At 42.8% G+C, this 15,938-nt stretch overlaps 5 protein-coding genes and 1 pseudogene across 5 annotated transcripts in view; 3 read left to right on the top strand and 3 right to left on the bottom strand.

Annotated features, from left to right (window-relative positions):
- The window catches only part of LOC132497347 (uncharacterized), an 89,165-nt gene that overhangs the window by 13,164 nt on the left and 60,063 nt on the right, over positions 1-15,938 (bottom strand). The gene's annotated exons all lie outside the window — the stretch shown is intronic.
- LOC132497362 (histone H2A type 1) lies at positions 27-419 on the top strand. Its single transcript, XM_060110497.1, has one exon. It carries the CDS (start codon positions 27-29, stop codon positions 417-419), a length of 393 nt encoding a protein of 130 aa, XP_059966480.1.
- LOC132497355 (histone H1.4-like) lies at positions 2,758-4,530 on the bottom strand. Its single transcript, XM_060110488.1, has one exon. It carries the CDS (start codon positions 4,500-4,502, stop codon positions 3,867-3,869), a length of 636 nt encoding a protein of 211 aa, XP_059966471.1. The 5' UTR covers positions 4,503-4,530; the 3' UTR covers positions 2,758-3,866.
- On the top strand, positions 3,227-3,639 carry LOC132497359 (histone H3.1-like; annotated as a pseudogene).
- Positions 7,341-15,938, top strand: part of LOC132497346 (uncharacterized) — a 112,753-nt gene continuing 104,155 nt past the window's right edge. The window contains exons 1-2 of the mRNA XM_060110476.1: positions 7,341-7,644; positions 14,355-14,372. Coding sequence (XP_059966459.1) covers positions 7,341-7,644; positions 14,355-14,372 — 322 coding nt within the window. The remainder of the gene's footprint in view (positions 7,645-14,354; positions 14,373-15,938) is intronic.
- On the bottom strand, positions 14,500-14,934 carry LOC132497236 (histone H2B type 1-L-like). Its single transcript, XM_060110303.1, has one exon. The coding sequence runs from the start codon at positions 14,932-14,934 to the stop codon at positions 14,500-14,502; it is 435 nt and encodes a 144-aa protein (XP_059966286.1).

Raw genomic sequence — 15,938 nt, 5'->3', positions numbered from 1 at the left:
CTAAGCACCTTGATTAGATTGATCAGATGTCGGGACGCGGAAAACAAGGTGGGAAGGCTCGTGCCAAAGCTAAGACCCGTTCTTCTCGGGCTGGGCTCCAGTTCCCCGTGGGCCGAGTGCACCGCCTGCTCCGAAAGGGCAACTACGCCGAGCGGGTCGGGGCCGGCGCGCCGGTGTACCTGGCGGCGGTGCTGGAGTACCTGACGGCCGAGATCCTGGAGCTGGCGGGCAACGCAGCCCGCGACAACAAGAAGACGCGCATCATTCCGCGCCACCTGCAGCTGGCCATCCGCAACGACGAGGAGCTCAACAAGCTGCTAGGCAAAGTCACCATTGCGCAGGGCGGCGTCCTGCCCAACATCCAGGCCGTGCTGCTGCCTAAGAAGACCGAGAGCCACCACAAGGCCAAGGGCAAGTAAACTGCAGTATTCAAATTCTTGATCTTTGAGGAATCAATCTTAACCAAAGGCTCTTTTCAGAGCCACCCACGTATTCATTAAAAGGGCTTACATTTTCCTTATTTAAACAGGTTGTTGAAAATGATTTTCATCACATTTTGTTAACTTGGGAGACGTATTTACACCCTTATGAAATGCAAACTAATCATACAGTATAAAGTAATCAAAAAAGTACTCTTTAGCTAAGTAAAAATGATAGAGAGAGCTTGTGTCACATGTAACTAAGTCGATCAATGCAACAAGCCCTCAGTTGTTAACCCTCAGAAAAAGATAATGGTAGAGTAATACTTGGTCAATGTTGAAAATTCAGGTGCAAATCTAGTTATTGACCTACAAGATCATTTAAACCACTCCTTTAGTACAATCTCATGTTGAAAGGAATTGTTTTGCATCCTAATGGGACAAGTTGATCTGTAATTCATACTTGTTTTTAATAGCCAGTCTCAACTCTACTGAGCTGGGCCCTAATCAATTGTAAATACTGGGCCCCAGGGACAGGGTCCCTCCTTCCTGACCACCCCCTCGTGGGAGTGCTGAGGACAGTCAGCCCCCAGCTCCGGGAGCTCAGCGTCCCCTCGGAAGTGACTGCGAGTCAAGCTCCCCACCGACCCCCTCCCGCCTGGTCTCCCTCCCGCCAGGGCCGCTTCGTGCGCGGTGCTGGTCGGCCCCTCCTCAGGGGGGAGGAGACCCGGGCCGACTCCTCTCCACTCACCTGCCGCTGCCCGTCCGGAACGTGGCTGAACAGCCGGACACAATGAGAAGTGGATAGTCTGCAACCCGGAAGAGAGTCCTACAAGAAGGCGATGATCCCCGCTCCTAGATCTCAGACTTCCAGCCTCCAGGACTGAGAAATCATTTTTGTTGTTTACAAGCCCCCACCCCGCCCCGTTTATGGTACTTTGTGACAACAGCCCAGACTGACTTAGCACTCTTTTCTTCAAGTACATCGAAGAATTTGTGGAGCCCATCCATCTTATGAAACAATTTCCCAAATAACCAATATTCTCTCTATACACTCTGATTTGTCAACTTTTTTATTTATCAAAATTGTTATCAAAAAGCTTCCATATTTTTTCCTAATAAATTGTTTCCAATCCAAAAAAAAAAAAAAAAAAAAAAGAACACAATTCTGCATAGCCTGGAGCTAGAATTTTTTTAGGCAGAGCTTAACAAAGGCTTCAGCATGACTTCACGGGACATACTTGTGTACCATTTACAAGTTTTGAGTTTTTCTTAACACCATTTTACACGAAGCTCAGTTGAAATTGTGAAACGTAGTGGGGTGCTTTTATGTGAGAATGTTATAGTTAGTGAAAAGTAAACATTTGTTAATATAATAGCAAGCATGAAATTAATTCAGAGTTAATGGTTTTAGTGCATTCCGAAAATCTCCAAGAACTGAGGCCTGCGCAGGTCCCAACTTGTCTGGTTTGGGTTGCTATCTGCCTCATAAAGCAGAGGGTTTGTCTTCTGGGAGGACAAAGTCGTCCTCTCCTCTGATAAAACCTCTCACACAGTTGGCTTTGCCATCTTCCATGAAGAGGACTTCAGAGACTGAGGACTCATGCGGCTGGGCTTTCATTTGAAGTAGAGAGAGAAGACCGTGGTTATAACCAGACTGTCCAGAGTGGGGTGTAGTTACCTCCAGAACTTTTCACTGTTAACCCAGCCTGAGATTCATGGTAGTCATACAAGTAGATTCCTTAATAGTAAATAATAATAATTGTTTCCAAAAAGTTTTATTTCTTTCTCCTTTCCTCTCCCCACTCCCTCTCTTTTTTAATATGGCCCTAAAGAACCCTCAGACATATGATCAGATCACAAGCTATATAGATGTAAATTCTTTAGTTTTTGTAAAATCTGAAACATATATATCTTTAAAACACAATGCATCTTAATAGTAGGGATTTCTTTCTCCTCCTGTGGCCACAGCTCTTACCCCAAGCCAGAAAACTGACACTGGTGCATGTTAGCTTGGAATACAGTGCAAGGGCTCATCATAAGACTTAAGGGCAAGCCACATTAAGTCTTATGGGGAAGGTAGAGGAGGGTGTATTCAGGGGGCTTGGATTGGGTATAACAATAAGTGTTCAGGATTCTTTCCGGTTCTGCTTTCATACGATCTCTGGACCCCTAAACTGATGGTTCTCAATTCTATCAGACCCAACACTCTTTTTCTATAACAAATACTGTAACTACCCCCTTTACTATCCTGAAATGAAATTCATAGATAATATAATCTACCAAAACATGACTTAACTGTAATATAAAAGGGGAAATAAAAGGAAAGTATTTTGTTATTTTAAAAAAATCTCTAAGAGTTTAAAAAGAGAAATCAAGAAATTGACGTAAAATTAGCCTTACAACATTTGAATGAGGGTACAAAAATCTCTTGGCCAATCACATCCAACACGCCTTTTCAAAAAGTTGATCTAAAGAAAGCCAGTTTCATGTACCAAAGTTTAAAATTTTTATTCTGCAAACAAGATTAAGCATTGTAATAATTTGTGTTAAGTTCTGCGGAGAAAAGCCAAAGAACATTGTAAAGAAACAGCATAAGGAAGATAGAGGTGAGAAAGGGTTGAAAACAGCCATTCAAAGGGAGGCTGATGTCGGAGAGTGAACCTCGCTACCAATACCTTCACTGCGAGCCGTAAGGAACAAATGCCTTGTCCAATCAGAACGGAACTCTTTATATATACCAGTAGGGGGCGGGCGGGGGGCGGGCTCTCATTTTTCCACCAGCTAGCGCTTTCCGGAAATCTGGCATGGCTCGTACTAAGCAGACCGCTCGCAAGTCCACCGGCGGCAAGGCGCCGCGCAAGCAGCTGGCTACCAAGGCGGGCCCCGCAAGAGCGCGCCGGCCACGGGCGGCGTGAAGAAGCCGCACCGCTACCGGCCCGGCACGGTGGCCCTGCGCGAGATCCGCCGCTACCAGAAGTCCACGGAGCTGCTGATCCGCAAGCTGCCGTTCCAGCGCCTGGTGCGCGAGATCGCGCAGGACTTCAAGACCGACCTGCGTTTCCAGAGCTCGGCCGTGATGGCGCTGCAGGAGGCGTGCGAGGCCTACCTGGTGGGGCTCTTCGAGGACACCAACCTGTGTGCCATCCACGCCAAGCGCGTCACCATCATGCCCAAGGACATCCAGCTTGCCCGCCGCATCCGAGGGGAGAGGGCGTAGATTTGTTTCTCCCGATGAAGTGTCAACCTCTGAAAAACCCAAAGGCTCTTTTCAGAGCCAACCACCTTTTCTGTGAAAGATTCCTGTGCACTGGGACATCCATTCCGAGCGAGGAAATAAAACCGCTCCTCCCAACCTCCGCCTCCGGCAAAAATGGTGTTACAAGTTCTTTAAGATTAATTGGGTGGCTCTGAAAAGAGCCTTTAAGGTACTCAAATCTTTTTTTCTTACTTCTTTTTGGGGGCCGCCTTTTTTGGCTTGACCGCTTTAAGCCTGGCTACCTTGTGCTTATGAATTCTGGCCTTGGCTGGACTCTTTCCCATCTTCGGTTTGGCTGTCTTTACCTTTTTCGGGATCTTGACCACTTTCTTGGCCCCGGTATCTGCTAATGGTTTCTTTGCCTTCGGAGTCTTCTTAGCGGTTTTTTTCGGACTGGCAGCGCCTGTGGCCTTCTTGGGCTTCTTTGCCCCAGTAGCCTTCTTGGGGTTGGTCGCGCTTGCTTTCTTGGCTTTGGGCTTGGCTTCCCCGGTGTCCGACTTCTTGTTGAGCTTGAAAGAGCCCGAGGCGCCAGTGCCCTTGGTCTGCACCAGGGTGCCCTTACTCACCAGGCTCTTGAGACCCAGCTTGATCCGACTGTTGTTCTTCTCCACGTCGTAGCCGCCAGCTGCCAGCGCCTTTTTGAGCGCAGCCAGGGACACGCCGCTGCACTCCTTGGAAGCTGCGACAGCCTTGGTGATGAGCTCGGATACCGGGGGCCTGGACGTCTTGCGCTTCACGGCACCAGCAGACTTGCGAGCCTTCTCCTTCACAGGCGTCTTTTCCGCAGAAGTAACAGGAGGCGCAGCAGGTACGGTTTCAGACATGGTTGTTGGTGTGGATGCCGAACAGTAAAAAAATTAAAGACTCAGAATTGAGTACCGAGACCGAGAATGTGTGTGTTATATATACACACAGCGCCACTGCGCGCTGATTGGTTCCCAGCTGGCTTCCAGCTTGACAGCAACCTAGTCTCAGCTCTGTCTCGGAGTTGTGTTTGTTACAATTCAGGAAAGCAAAAAATTAAAAATCTTCTGTGGAGGAACCACACCAATTATATTCTACAATGAACCGGGACAGCTCAAGCTTTGAGACCTTTACAGTTTCTTCTTCCAGTTTTTGTCGCTTTGGTCTCAGCCTTTTTCAAAATCCCCCGACACTCCTACAGATTCACAGGTCAGAGAGACAACTTTTTGAGTTTCGTTTAAAATATAAATTCTTCTCTTTGTGCCTTCAATAGCTTGCTCTCAAGTAACATGCTATACATTCTTGGCTTTTCATACCTTCAACAACTGCTTGATTCTCATTGACATTTACCTGGAAAATCTGTTTCATATGAGGAGAAATAACACAGGCTCTTTCAGGATTTCTGTACAAGAACTGTAGTAAAGGCTGCTTGGAATAACAGCAATATCTGATAAGAAAAGTCATTATTTAGTTTGGAAAATTTTATCATAGCTTTTTGTGACTATTTAGAGGGTTAGTTAATTTGGGGGCTTTAAGCATTCAAAATTTATGTAGGAAAATAGCAAAAGCAATAATCAATGATCCTCTTGACCTGGTAGTTGGGCTTGTGTTGCACTAGCTGATGGCAGAGGAGGTCCAGGTACAGGCATAAAATAGAGTTGGATCGCTTTATGGGGTTTTAAAGATTCATTTATTTACATTGACTTTATTAGGAAGGATCAGTTATTAAAATGTTCACAAGCTCTTGGGTTCAGGGTTCTGTCATGCTTTGGAAGATAAACTTTGGCAAAGTATCCAAGTAAAAGAATTAAGGAATATACACACGCACAATACTCCCACACATACTTATATAGAATTCCCTTAAGAGAGGGAAATTGAAAAGCATTTATATTCATTACTACATTCTTATTTAAGCAGGGATATAGGTTTATAGGAAACACAATATAAGTCATGCGTTATGTTCAGTAGGAAATAGATTGATGGTAGAAAGTGCTTTGATTTTCTTCTTCAGGCCTCAGACTGTTTGTCTTTAACATATGTTTATTTTGAAGCAGCCATGGACTTCTTTGTATTTCTGATAAACGTTATGAGTCCTTTCCCAGAATAATGCTTTTCAGTGCTTAAGATAATATACATAGGATTACAAAGGGAAACAGTTGTATTAAAATACCATTATCAAATTTATCAAAAATCCAAACTGGTGAAGTATTAATGTGTGCTTCTTTATTAATACATTAAATAACAAGATTACCCATATGACCAAGAATTACCACAGTTTAGAAGGTGTAATATATTTAAACAATATTAGAGATTGAGATATTGACAGCTGCAACTGCAACATGGTTATGAATATAGCACAGGTCCTGCCACTCACACTGTTTGTTGCCTGCATTCACAAGTGGAGGAAATGCTAAGGTTCACTTGGAGTATAAAGTAAAGACAAAGAGGGAGTTTTTGCTCAATACAAGTTTCCAGGTGCTCTGAATCCATCTATATAGCTCAGGTTAAGAACGCCATTCTGGAATTTGTTTCTGTGCAGTGTAAACTCATGGAACTCCTTTGATGAACTTGAGCCTCTTCACAGACCATGGAGAAAGAGCCAAAGCTATCCAAGTCAGCTGGAACTCAAGGGAATTAACCATAAATTAAATCTTTAGGTATTTATTATTTTGAGGAGTTCTCAAAAAGAAAGTTTTCGTAAATTAGATAATCACTTAGACTTTCACTTTAGAGGAGTGAATCTTGAGTGGAGGAGTTAGGAGCAGACATGATACTATAATATGTCATAATAAATAATGCTGAGTGATTACTTATTTGCAGATATTATTTTAAGCAACTTGGATTATCTCTTTTAAATTCAAGTGCTCTATAATTTACACTTTCTTATACATTTATCGATAAAAGGAAAAAAACTGAGTATAAGCTGCCCAAGGTCACAAGCTAGTATGTAGAGAAGGCTGTCTCCAGAGCTTGACTGGACACTGTAATGCCACCTGGTTGCAGAAGTAGAATGCGGTGACAGATACAATGCCAGATACAAACTGTCCACAATTAAATATATAATCAAACCATAAATCTTAGACTTACAGCAGAACAAGGTTTTTATCACTTTGGGATATACATATTTATAAATCTCCAATGTAGCGCTCAGTGATTTTTAACCTGACTTGACCTCTTAAACGTGTAACCTTCTTATATTTTTAGTTCCCTCTGTGGGGTCATCCAGCCTGCATACCAAAGACTCTGCTTAGTTAACCAAACATAAATGGACAAAACTAATGGAAGCTTAAACAATAAAGATATGATTTACTTAAAGCATTTTATAAGAGACAACAGCGTGTACTAACTGATTATTTCATATTTTGGAAAGACTGAAGAACAGTATCAGGCTTCTTTGTGGAAAGTGTATGATCTGTTGCCCCACTTAACGGCTGCCCGTATTGTACAGATGCACAAACACACGTATCCATTTATAGGAGCATTTATTAAATCCCATCTCCAGGATCCACTGTCGCTTCAGGCGCCCCTCATAGTTGCCACAGTTCTGAGCAAGGGACAAATAAGCGAAGGGTGGGAACTGAATGTTGTTACCGCCCCTGCTCTTGCAGTTTTCAAACAGGTCCGTCACATTACTATAAAATTCCTAAGTGGCGCTGTGGAGATCACTTCGCTGCGGGTGTGATAGCTGTATTTTCGGAATGTCTGGGCGTGGTAAAGGTGGAAAGGGGCTGGGGAAGGGTGGCGCCAAGCGCCACCGCAAAGTTCTTCGAGATAACATCCAGGGCATCACTAAGCCGGCCATCCGTCGGTTAGCCAGACGTGGTGGCGTCAAGCGTATCTCTGGCCTTATCTACGAGGAGACCCGTGGGGTATTGAAAGTGTTTCTGGAGAACGTGATCCGGGACGCTGTCACCTACACCGAGCACGCCAAGCGCAAGACTGTCACCGCTATGGACGTGGTCTACGCGCTCAAGCGGCAGGGCCGCACTCTTTACGGCTTTGGTGGCTGAACTCCTGTTGGCAGTCTCCCTGAGCCTCCTAAAACCAAAGGCCCTTTTTAGGGCCACCTATTCTTTCACTCAAAAGAGTTTTGAGCTTTCTGTTCTAATGTTTTCTTAAGATGTTTGGGTCAGTACTGTTTACAATCTGTAAATTTAAGTTGATTTTATCTGATTCGTTTTTGGTATGTTTCAGATTAGTCGCAGGTCGCTAAAGCTGGTCCATAACCTCAGGTTGGACTGTATATTCAATATATTTAGTGTGCTTATAGCTAAGAGACCAACAGGACGGTAAACTGCAGGTGACATTTTGTGCAACTGTCAGTGAAAAAAGGTGGAGAACATCACAGAAAAGATAAGAGGTAAACCCTGACGCTAGGAAAATGGAAAATGGAACGTAGACACTTCTGTGGGCTGAAGACATTAAAACAGTCTGCCTTCTTGGACAACAAATGATAAATGGTGGAGGAGAAAGGGGGATGATCAATCAACATAAAATATGTCGAAGGCAGTCAAGTTCTACCAGAGAAACAATAAGAGTACTTGGAAATTAACATTGTGAATCAACTATACTTAAGTAAAATAAAAGTACTTGGGGTTTCCTCTTGTTTAAAAGTGGAATGGAGACAGGACAACTTGTCTCTGCTTCTCTGAGCCGTCTTCGCATGTCCAAAGCTACTGGTTTCTCAATCCAAAAGAAGCTTTTATTAAGGTTGATATAAATGCTTGATATAAATATACAGGTTTATGTTTACCAACTTATTATGTTGATTCTTTATCTTGAATATTCTTAGACTTGATTACAAGCAGATTTACCTTAAATTATAGATGAGAGTTGCATAACACATATCCTGACAAAGAGTGCTGGACTGGGCCTTTCAAATCCAGGTCTTCCTGAGTCAAATCCCACCTTGTTCTCTACACATCAGGAAATGAGGCAAAATAAGCAGTTCTCAAGTGGGTTACCCATTTCTTTTTCTTACCTACTGTAAACTTTCTACAGTCTCTCAGGATTGTCAGCATGCCACTGTATTCTTTGGTGTCCTCAGAATGGGCTTTATTCTGTGAAAAAATCTTGGTTTATTGTGATACAACTGGTATTTCTTTCCAGCGAAAGTGGTTCACTGTATTATAATAACGTATAGCTGGACAGGTGGCTCCCTAGTGTGAGATAACATTCCTGGCTTGTCTGGGAGCAGAGGGGAGTATGTGACTAAGTGCTCTTTTGGGAGTGTAAGCAGAAGACACTCCCAGGCTTTAAAACCTTTCCTCCTCCTGCGAGCTATGAAGGTGCTGATATTGTTTGACCCAGCAGAGACCATCAGGCTCTAGGGGTGGCAGAACAATGACTTGTAAGGAACAAGAGTTCCTGATTGATCAGGAGGGGCAGAGCTACCCCACAGAGCTGGACTAATCATAGTGTATCTGTTCCATGAACAAGACTGTCTTTAAGCTAACTTATTTTTGAGTCTCTGTTACAGCAACTTAACTTTATCATACCAAATACGGTTTTCTCAACTTATTTACCAGTATGACTGTCCTTCCATTGGCCAGAAAGCTCTTTTAAGGAAAGCTAATGCCAAGTGAGCCTCTCTCCTTGACATCTCTTCCACTGTGTTCCATGCTAGACAGAACACAGAATAGGGACTCATTACATGTTAGAGACGGGTGGGTGGGCTATCCATATGTCTTAAGCCGTTGTAATCTGGATATTTCAGAGTACTGTTTCCCCGAGGAGAGAGTTCTTAACAACATGTGGATCAGAAGCTCCTTTGAGAAACTGGTAAAAAGTACACATATTGGACATAGATGGATATTTCATGGGCTCATAAAAGGAATTCCCAGAGCTCCATGGATTCCGGTCAACAGCTTGGAGTCTAGGATTTTAGAGTCTGAGGTGTAAAGATCCAAAATTTAAGGTTAGAGAGGAAAGGACAGACAAAATGCATAAAGAACACATTGAACAAGAGTGAATTTGTCACCATTTATTCACTATGTGCAGTAGACCTATATATTCTCGAGAAGTTAGATCAGGTCTTAACACTTCATAACTCAGAATGCAAGATAGTCCATTTGGAAAAATTTTGATTCTCAAAGGCCTGAAGGCCCAAAATGACTGTATCTCATGAGATTTAAAAGTAAATAAAAACAGTGGGGTGTTTATTTTTTAGCCTGATTAAGGAGGAAGTCCATAAATTTCTTCTTAAGGCCTTTTGAACTTGTCTTCCATTGCTAGTCTTGGAAAATATATTCAACAGGGTCTATGTCATTGAATAAATCATTTATTAAGTTTACAAGAAACATTCCCAATACCCTTTTTCAGAGATAAAAAGGAGCTGGAAAGCTTGTACAGAGAGATGATTATTCTTTGTCTCTGTGTCTTAACCAACCGCTCTATGCCTCTGTTTCCTCATAAATGGAGATAACAGTAGTTCCTATCTTACATGTTTGGGGGTGAATAACATTAAATATTTGTTAAGCATTTTGGCCAGTGCATGGCACATGGTTAATGCTCCATGTTTGGGCTATTATTAGTGCTAGTATTAGCATTCTTATTTCTCATGACATTTCTCAGAGGCCCAGAGAAAAAGAAAGTGGCATTTTGAACCATGAAGACATACACTTGAAGTCTTTAATTACCATTTTCTTTCTTTGTGGTCTGTGGTAAATTACTAACCACTGTTCCCTTATCTGTACTGTAGGCGAAAATTCGTATTTTCGTGAGGACTGAGTGAAAACATAGGATTATGTGTTTATGCATATGTTTGACAAATATAGTTTACATATATTCTTAAGAACTTGCAAGTGCATTAATGGAAGTTCTTTTGGATGTAAACATAAAAAAAAAAAAACAATTCCAGATTATTTAAACAAAAAAAATTCTCTTGAAAGTTAAGTTTGCTGACCGCACTTAAGCAATTACTGAACACTCGGTCCTGTCTTTTTCTTCAGTTCCTTTTCCTAATTTCTAGGAAAACAAATCTGATTGATCCAGCTGGGCAGATGCCTGCATAGATCAAATATGATGACCCAAGACAGAGGGTAAAAACATAATGGCCACACATGGCGCTCAGCCCTGAGTGGAGCTGTTCCTAGGAAAGAAGTAATAATGGAGTCCTGAAGTTGTCCCAGATGATGTCTGGGCCGCCCTTCAGTCCCATAACCCGAGTTCACAGGGATCTCTATTAACTGTATCTAAAGCTCATGTTTGTTCTTAGCCTTCTAGACATCACACCAACTTGGTCATGTCCTCCTTGGTGAAATACATTATTTTCTTGACTTTTTTGACTCCGCTCTCCTGATTTTCTCCCAAACTCACTTGTCACTCTTTAGAATCTTTTGCTGTCTCTTTTTCTCTAAACTTTGGAATGCCTCCAGGATAAACTCACTTCTTTATTCTTCCTCCATGGGTAATCTCCAATCTCATGCCATGCTGACAACATTAAAATATCTATTTCCAAATTTTCAAAAATTTCTATGTCCAGTCCCCATTTGCCTTTGAATTCCAGACTCGCATATACAACTACTCACTTGACATCTACAATGGAGTGCTAAGGGCATTTAAAAATTGTCATGTTCCAGTCTCAGAAAACTCATCCTCTCCTAGAATTCTTGATTATCCAAGAACTTTATTAGCACTGCAGGGCAGTAGATAAACACAGAACCTCTGGAGCCACACTGCCTTGGGTCTAACACCAGCCCCACACTTTGCTCAATTAAAAGGAGAGAAAAGTTGCATCTAGATAATGTGCATGTTAAGCAGAGGAAGTGAGTTAACGTTTCTAAAGAGATTGGCACAGTTTCCTAAACATATAAAGGGCTCAACAAATGTTAGCTACTTGATTCTTCACCCATAAAGCCTAACTCTTCAATAAATCCTTTTGACTTTCTCCTCCTAAATCTAATTCTAATAATTTCACCAGAATTATTGCAATAAGCTTTCAATTTTATTCCCTGCTTCTTTCTACTTTTGATCCCATAAAATTCATTCTCCCCATAGTGGCTAGAGTTATTAAAAATTCTAAGAGTTTCCCATGACACAATAAGAATCTGGGTGCCTTCCTTTGGCCTATAAGGTCCAACATGTTCAGGTACCTGTTTGATCCCCAGCCTCATTTTTTACCCCTTTACCTTACTAATCTCCTAGCATACAGACCTTATATTCCTTGAGCACAAACTCCTCCCTGCCTTGGCCTGGAACTTTTATTCCCTGGGTTGTGGGTTCCCTTATCTAAAGCATCACGTAATTACTATCACAGCACCTGGTTTTATTTCAAATAGTTTCACAGGCCTCAGAACTTCTATTTGAAATATCTTGCTGAGTTATCAACGTGTTGATTATCTCTCTCCTCCCACTTGGATATCAGCCCCAGAAGATCAGCCTGTCTGTCTCACCGCTGTAACTAAGGCCTCTCACAGAGGAAATCCAATCAATATTTGACAAAATACTGAATGGAATCGCTTCTCTACTGCCATTAGAGACATCTTCCTAACAATGGAGCCAATTATGTCAGTCCCTGCTCAGAAGCTTTCTATAAATTTTTGTCATCTGCAAAATAAATTTAAACTTCATTATTTGACATCCACACCCTTCACCTTCTTCTATCATACACTTATCTTTGCCACCAGGAAGCTGATGTGGGCAGGGGCTTTGGTAGCTTGTTCTTCACCATATATTAGACGTTCTCAAAGCCTCCTACCAAATAAGCAGCACTGTATCTGCTGGGCACTTTTTAGTAATCCGAGTTCTCAGATCTCCCCCAGAGCTAATGAAACAGAAACTTGGGAATGGGACCAGCAATCTGTCCTTTAAGAAGCCCTCTGGGTGATTCTGATGCACACTCAAGTGCTTTATGTCCTCAGTACATAATTTAGTGCTTGGCACTTGAATATGAATGAACTTGGTGGATGCTCCTCTGTCTGCCTAAGAAGGCCCTTACATCAGGCAGTGCAAGTGCCTTGCCAAAAGTCATTTGTTCTCTTCCTTTCTAATATAGCCTCAATTTTGTTGAGGTGTCCCTTTCCTCCCTGCCTTGTGCTCCAGGGAAGGCAGAGTCCCTCTCTTAGCCTCAGGAATGGGGTTCTGATTCAACCACATCAATCCTAAGTGTCCCATGTCCCTTTAGTAATGAATAATTTGGGGGTCTGGGTATACATCCAGTTGTTTGTGACTGTGAGAGCCTTTAACGATGGAGGCCAGCTTCCCCAAGGATATAATAATGATTAAGCTGAAATTGAAGTTGTTGATCAATAAACTGTGTGTGTGCTGGGGATGGATGTGGAATCAGGGGCATTTCAGACAGAGAAAAACAGCAAAGGCCTAGAAAAAAAAACAAACCAAAAAACAATGAAGAAACACAAAACAAAAGGGAGAAAAAGAATCCTCTGAGGTTGGGTTGGAGAGTCAGGTGAGGGCCAGACTTTTCAGGGCTTGGGGCCATAGCACAGGTTTTTGATTTTTGTGAGATGGATGATCATCCAAAGGCTGTGAGCAGGTAAAAAACAAAAAGCCCCCATGGTGACTCTGGAATGGAAACTAAATACCCTATGAACAGAGGAGTTTCAGTACTACCTCAGACTAAAGTCAAGGTGAGCAGAAACAGTCGAAATGCAATTGTAATTCAGTAACCTGAAAATAAAGACTTGTTTGTATCTTTGTGCTTATTTTATTATTTACCTTTTTGAGACAATAAAATGGAGACCAGATAGACTGGCCCTGGAGGCTGGCTAGGAGTGTTTCTCAAGGACACTGATAGCAATGCTTGGGTGGATTTGGTATTTCCATTTATGGGTGAAGTGCCCTCAACTGAACCTTTTTCACCTGACTTCCTGAAGGACACCTCTACCTTGCAGTTTCCGGAGAAATGAGGGAAGAGCCCTGCTCTTTATTTCCCGGGGTTTAATCTCTTGGGCACTATGCGATCACAAACCGTAAGCTTCCAAACCTCAGTGTTCAGCTCACAACATTAAAAAGCATCTCTACTTCTACAGTTGTTCCTCTCTGCGTTCTGAGCCGACCCTGGGTCCCTCTCTTCTTCCTTGCCAGGATCCCTCCACAGTTTCTGAACCAAGCAGAGGGAGGAGATATGGAGGCAGGATAGGGCGATGGGCTCAGAAGGGAGCTCACGGGGGACAGAAAAGGACAGATTGGAGGCGACAGAGCCAATCTTTATATTATGTGGCTACTCTAGTGAGAAGACAGGCGGCTGAATACAGAATTCTGTGAATTTTGCAGGTCTAGTTTGTAAAACGAGTCAGGAGAGTGGGGAGAAGACTGCATTCTCCAAACAAAAATCTAATGACCAGGAAAGAGATAAAACAAAATAAAAAGTTAGTAACTATTTTCCCCTTACTGGAGAGCTGCAGCCACCCAACATAATATGCTTGTAAAGAATCTTAGATAAAATGTTCAGCCAAGACTTGAAAGCCCTAGGCAAAGGGCTGGGGGTGAGGGAGTGTGAGGAAAGGGAATTAGATCCACACAAAGGAACCTAGGCGGAAGACCCTCAAAGTCATACTAAGAAAGTTCCGGTTTTAGACGGTGGGACTTTCAAACATAACTGTGGTCTCTTGGACGTTACAGCCTGACGCTTTACATAAAACCAAGACCAGAGCTTCACAAAGCACCGATTCCAGCCCAGAGAGCACCCTGTACAAATTTTATAAAGGTGACCTAGAGCTCCAAGGACTGGGGTTAGCACTAAGTGGTTTCAGTGCACGTTCGCTTTAGCCGTTGGGAACCCTCATACGCGGAACAGTAGATTTGCCGCCCGAGGATCGCTTACTTTTTAAGTACTTTGTTTGCTAAGCGTTACCCTTGACACTAATTTAATTCCCAGAGTTCACGAAACCGCACAAGCTAGTGCGCAGCTCTGATTGTGAAAACGTGAAATGGCTCTGAAAAGTGGATATAAACATACTTGGAGCTGGTATACTTGGTGACAGCCTTGGTGCCCCCGGACACAGCGTGCTTGGCCAGCTCCCCGGGCAGCAGCAGGCGTACGGCCATCTGGATTTCTCCGGAAGTGATGGTCGAGTGCTTGTTGTAATGCGCCAGGCGTGACGCTTCTCCCGCGATGCGCTCCCAGATGTCATTGACGAACAAGTTCATGATGCCCATGGCCTTGCACCAGATGCCGGGGTCCGGATGGCCCTGATTCAGCACCTTGTACACGTACACGGAGTAGCTCTCCTTACGGCTACACTTGCGCTTCTTCCCATCTCTTTCCTGGGCCTTGGTCACCGCCTTCTTGGAGCCCTTCTTCGGGGCCAGGGACTTCACTAGTCCAGGCATTGTACCGTCGATGTCTTCTGAAAGAAAAGAAAACTGGTGTACGTCCCACCGGATCCTGCTTATTTGTAGGCAACGTTACGCAAATGAAGACTTAGTTATGCAATTGCTGATTCGTTCGTCTTGAGGTCTGCCTGCAAATAAATCATTCCAGATATACTGTCTCACTGGTCATATCCTGAGACAGTTTTCCAGCAATCAGGCCACCTTCTTTAATCTAGTTAACCTATTTTATAATGAGTTCTGATTCATTTATAACAACTCAGATTAGTTTGTTAATTTTAAAAACTAGAAGTAACTCTCTCCAGTGTTTTGAGATACCAAGGAGGCAAAGCTCGTGGCACGGTTAGTCTCCGATTTGCAAGACCCATTTACAGCTCCTGGAAAAGCTGTATCTTTACATTTGAATCCAGTGAGAGGGAAAGGAAGAACTGAGAAAAAATAAGCGGTTATCCAGACAATTCCGAGTACAGTGTTTCCCACTGTACAGAAAATGCAGAAATACAGCGTAAAAACAAAGGGCAGAGAAATAAAATTACATCACTTGAAGGGAGATAAGAAAGAAAAGAATTTCGGCTATAAACCTTCGAATTGGAAAGGAGCAAATCACATCCAGTTTAGCCACAAAGGAGGGTCAGAAATAGTTCTTCAGCCTAACTAGTGAAATGATAAAACAAACAAAAAACCCAAAAACTTACTAAAAATTAAGAATCCGGTGTTTAACACATTTATTTTAAATTTATTATTATTATTACCATCATCATCATCTTTGTCTGAAACCGGCTTCTTAGTTCTTTCAGTACCATCTTTCCTTTCTGCAGAGAGGTGTCCTCCCTGAATTTGACTTTTTTTCCTAACATTCCTCAGGCTACCCAAAATTCCGCCCCCCACCCCCAACCCGCCGTGTTTCAGTGAAAGCTTCCTGAAATTAGTAACCTAGGTTCATAGCGCCTCCTAGTGACTTGTGAAGGCAAACATAAACCCCTTCAGGAAGGAAGCATCGTGAA

This window comes from Mesoplodon densirostris, chromosome 10 (genome assembly GCF_025265405.1).
Source record: "Mesoplodon densirostris isolate mMesDen1 chromosome 10, mMesDen1 primary haplotype, whole genome shotgun sequence".
In the NCBI taxonomy this organism is placed as follows: domain Eukaryota; kingdom Metazoa; phylum Chordata; class Mammalia; order Artiodactyla; family Ziphiidae; genus Mesoplodon; species Mesoplodon densirostris.
Note: the sequence above shows the minus strand (reverse complement) of the source record. Positions and strands in the feature narration are given on the sequence as shown.

Bases quoted from the DNA above. Each gene is read 5' to 3' on its own strand.
- LOC132497362 (XM_060110497.1), top strand. From the start codon at position 27: ATGTCGGGACGCGGAAAACAAGGTGGGAAGGCTCGTGCCAAAGCTAAG.
- LOC132497355 (XM_060110488.1), bottom strand. From the start codon at position 4,502: ATGTCTGAAACCGTACCTGCTGCGCCTCCTGTTACTTCTGCGGAAAAG.
- LOC132497236 (XM_060110303.1), bottom strand. From the start codon at position 14,934: ATGCCTGGACTAGTGAAGTCCCTGGCCCCGAAGAAGGGCTCCAAGAAG.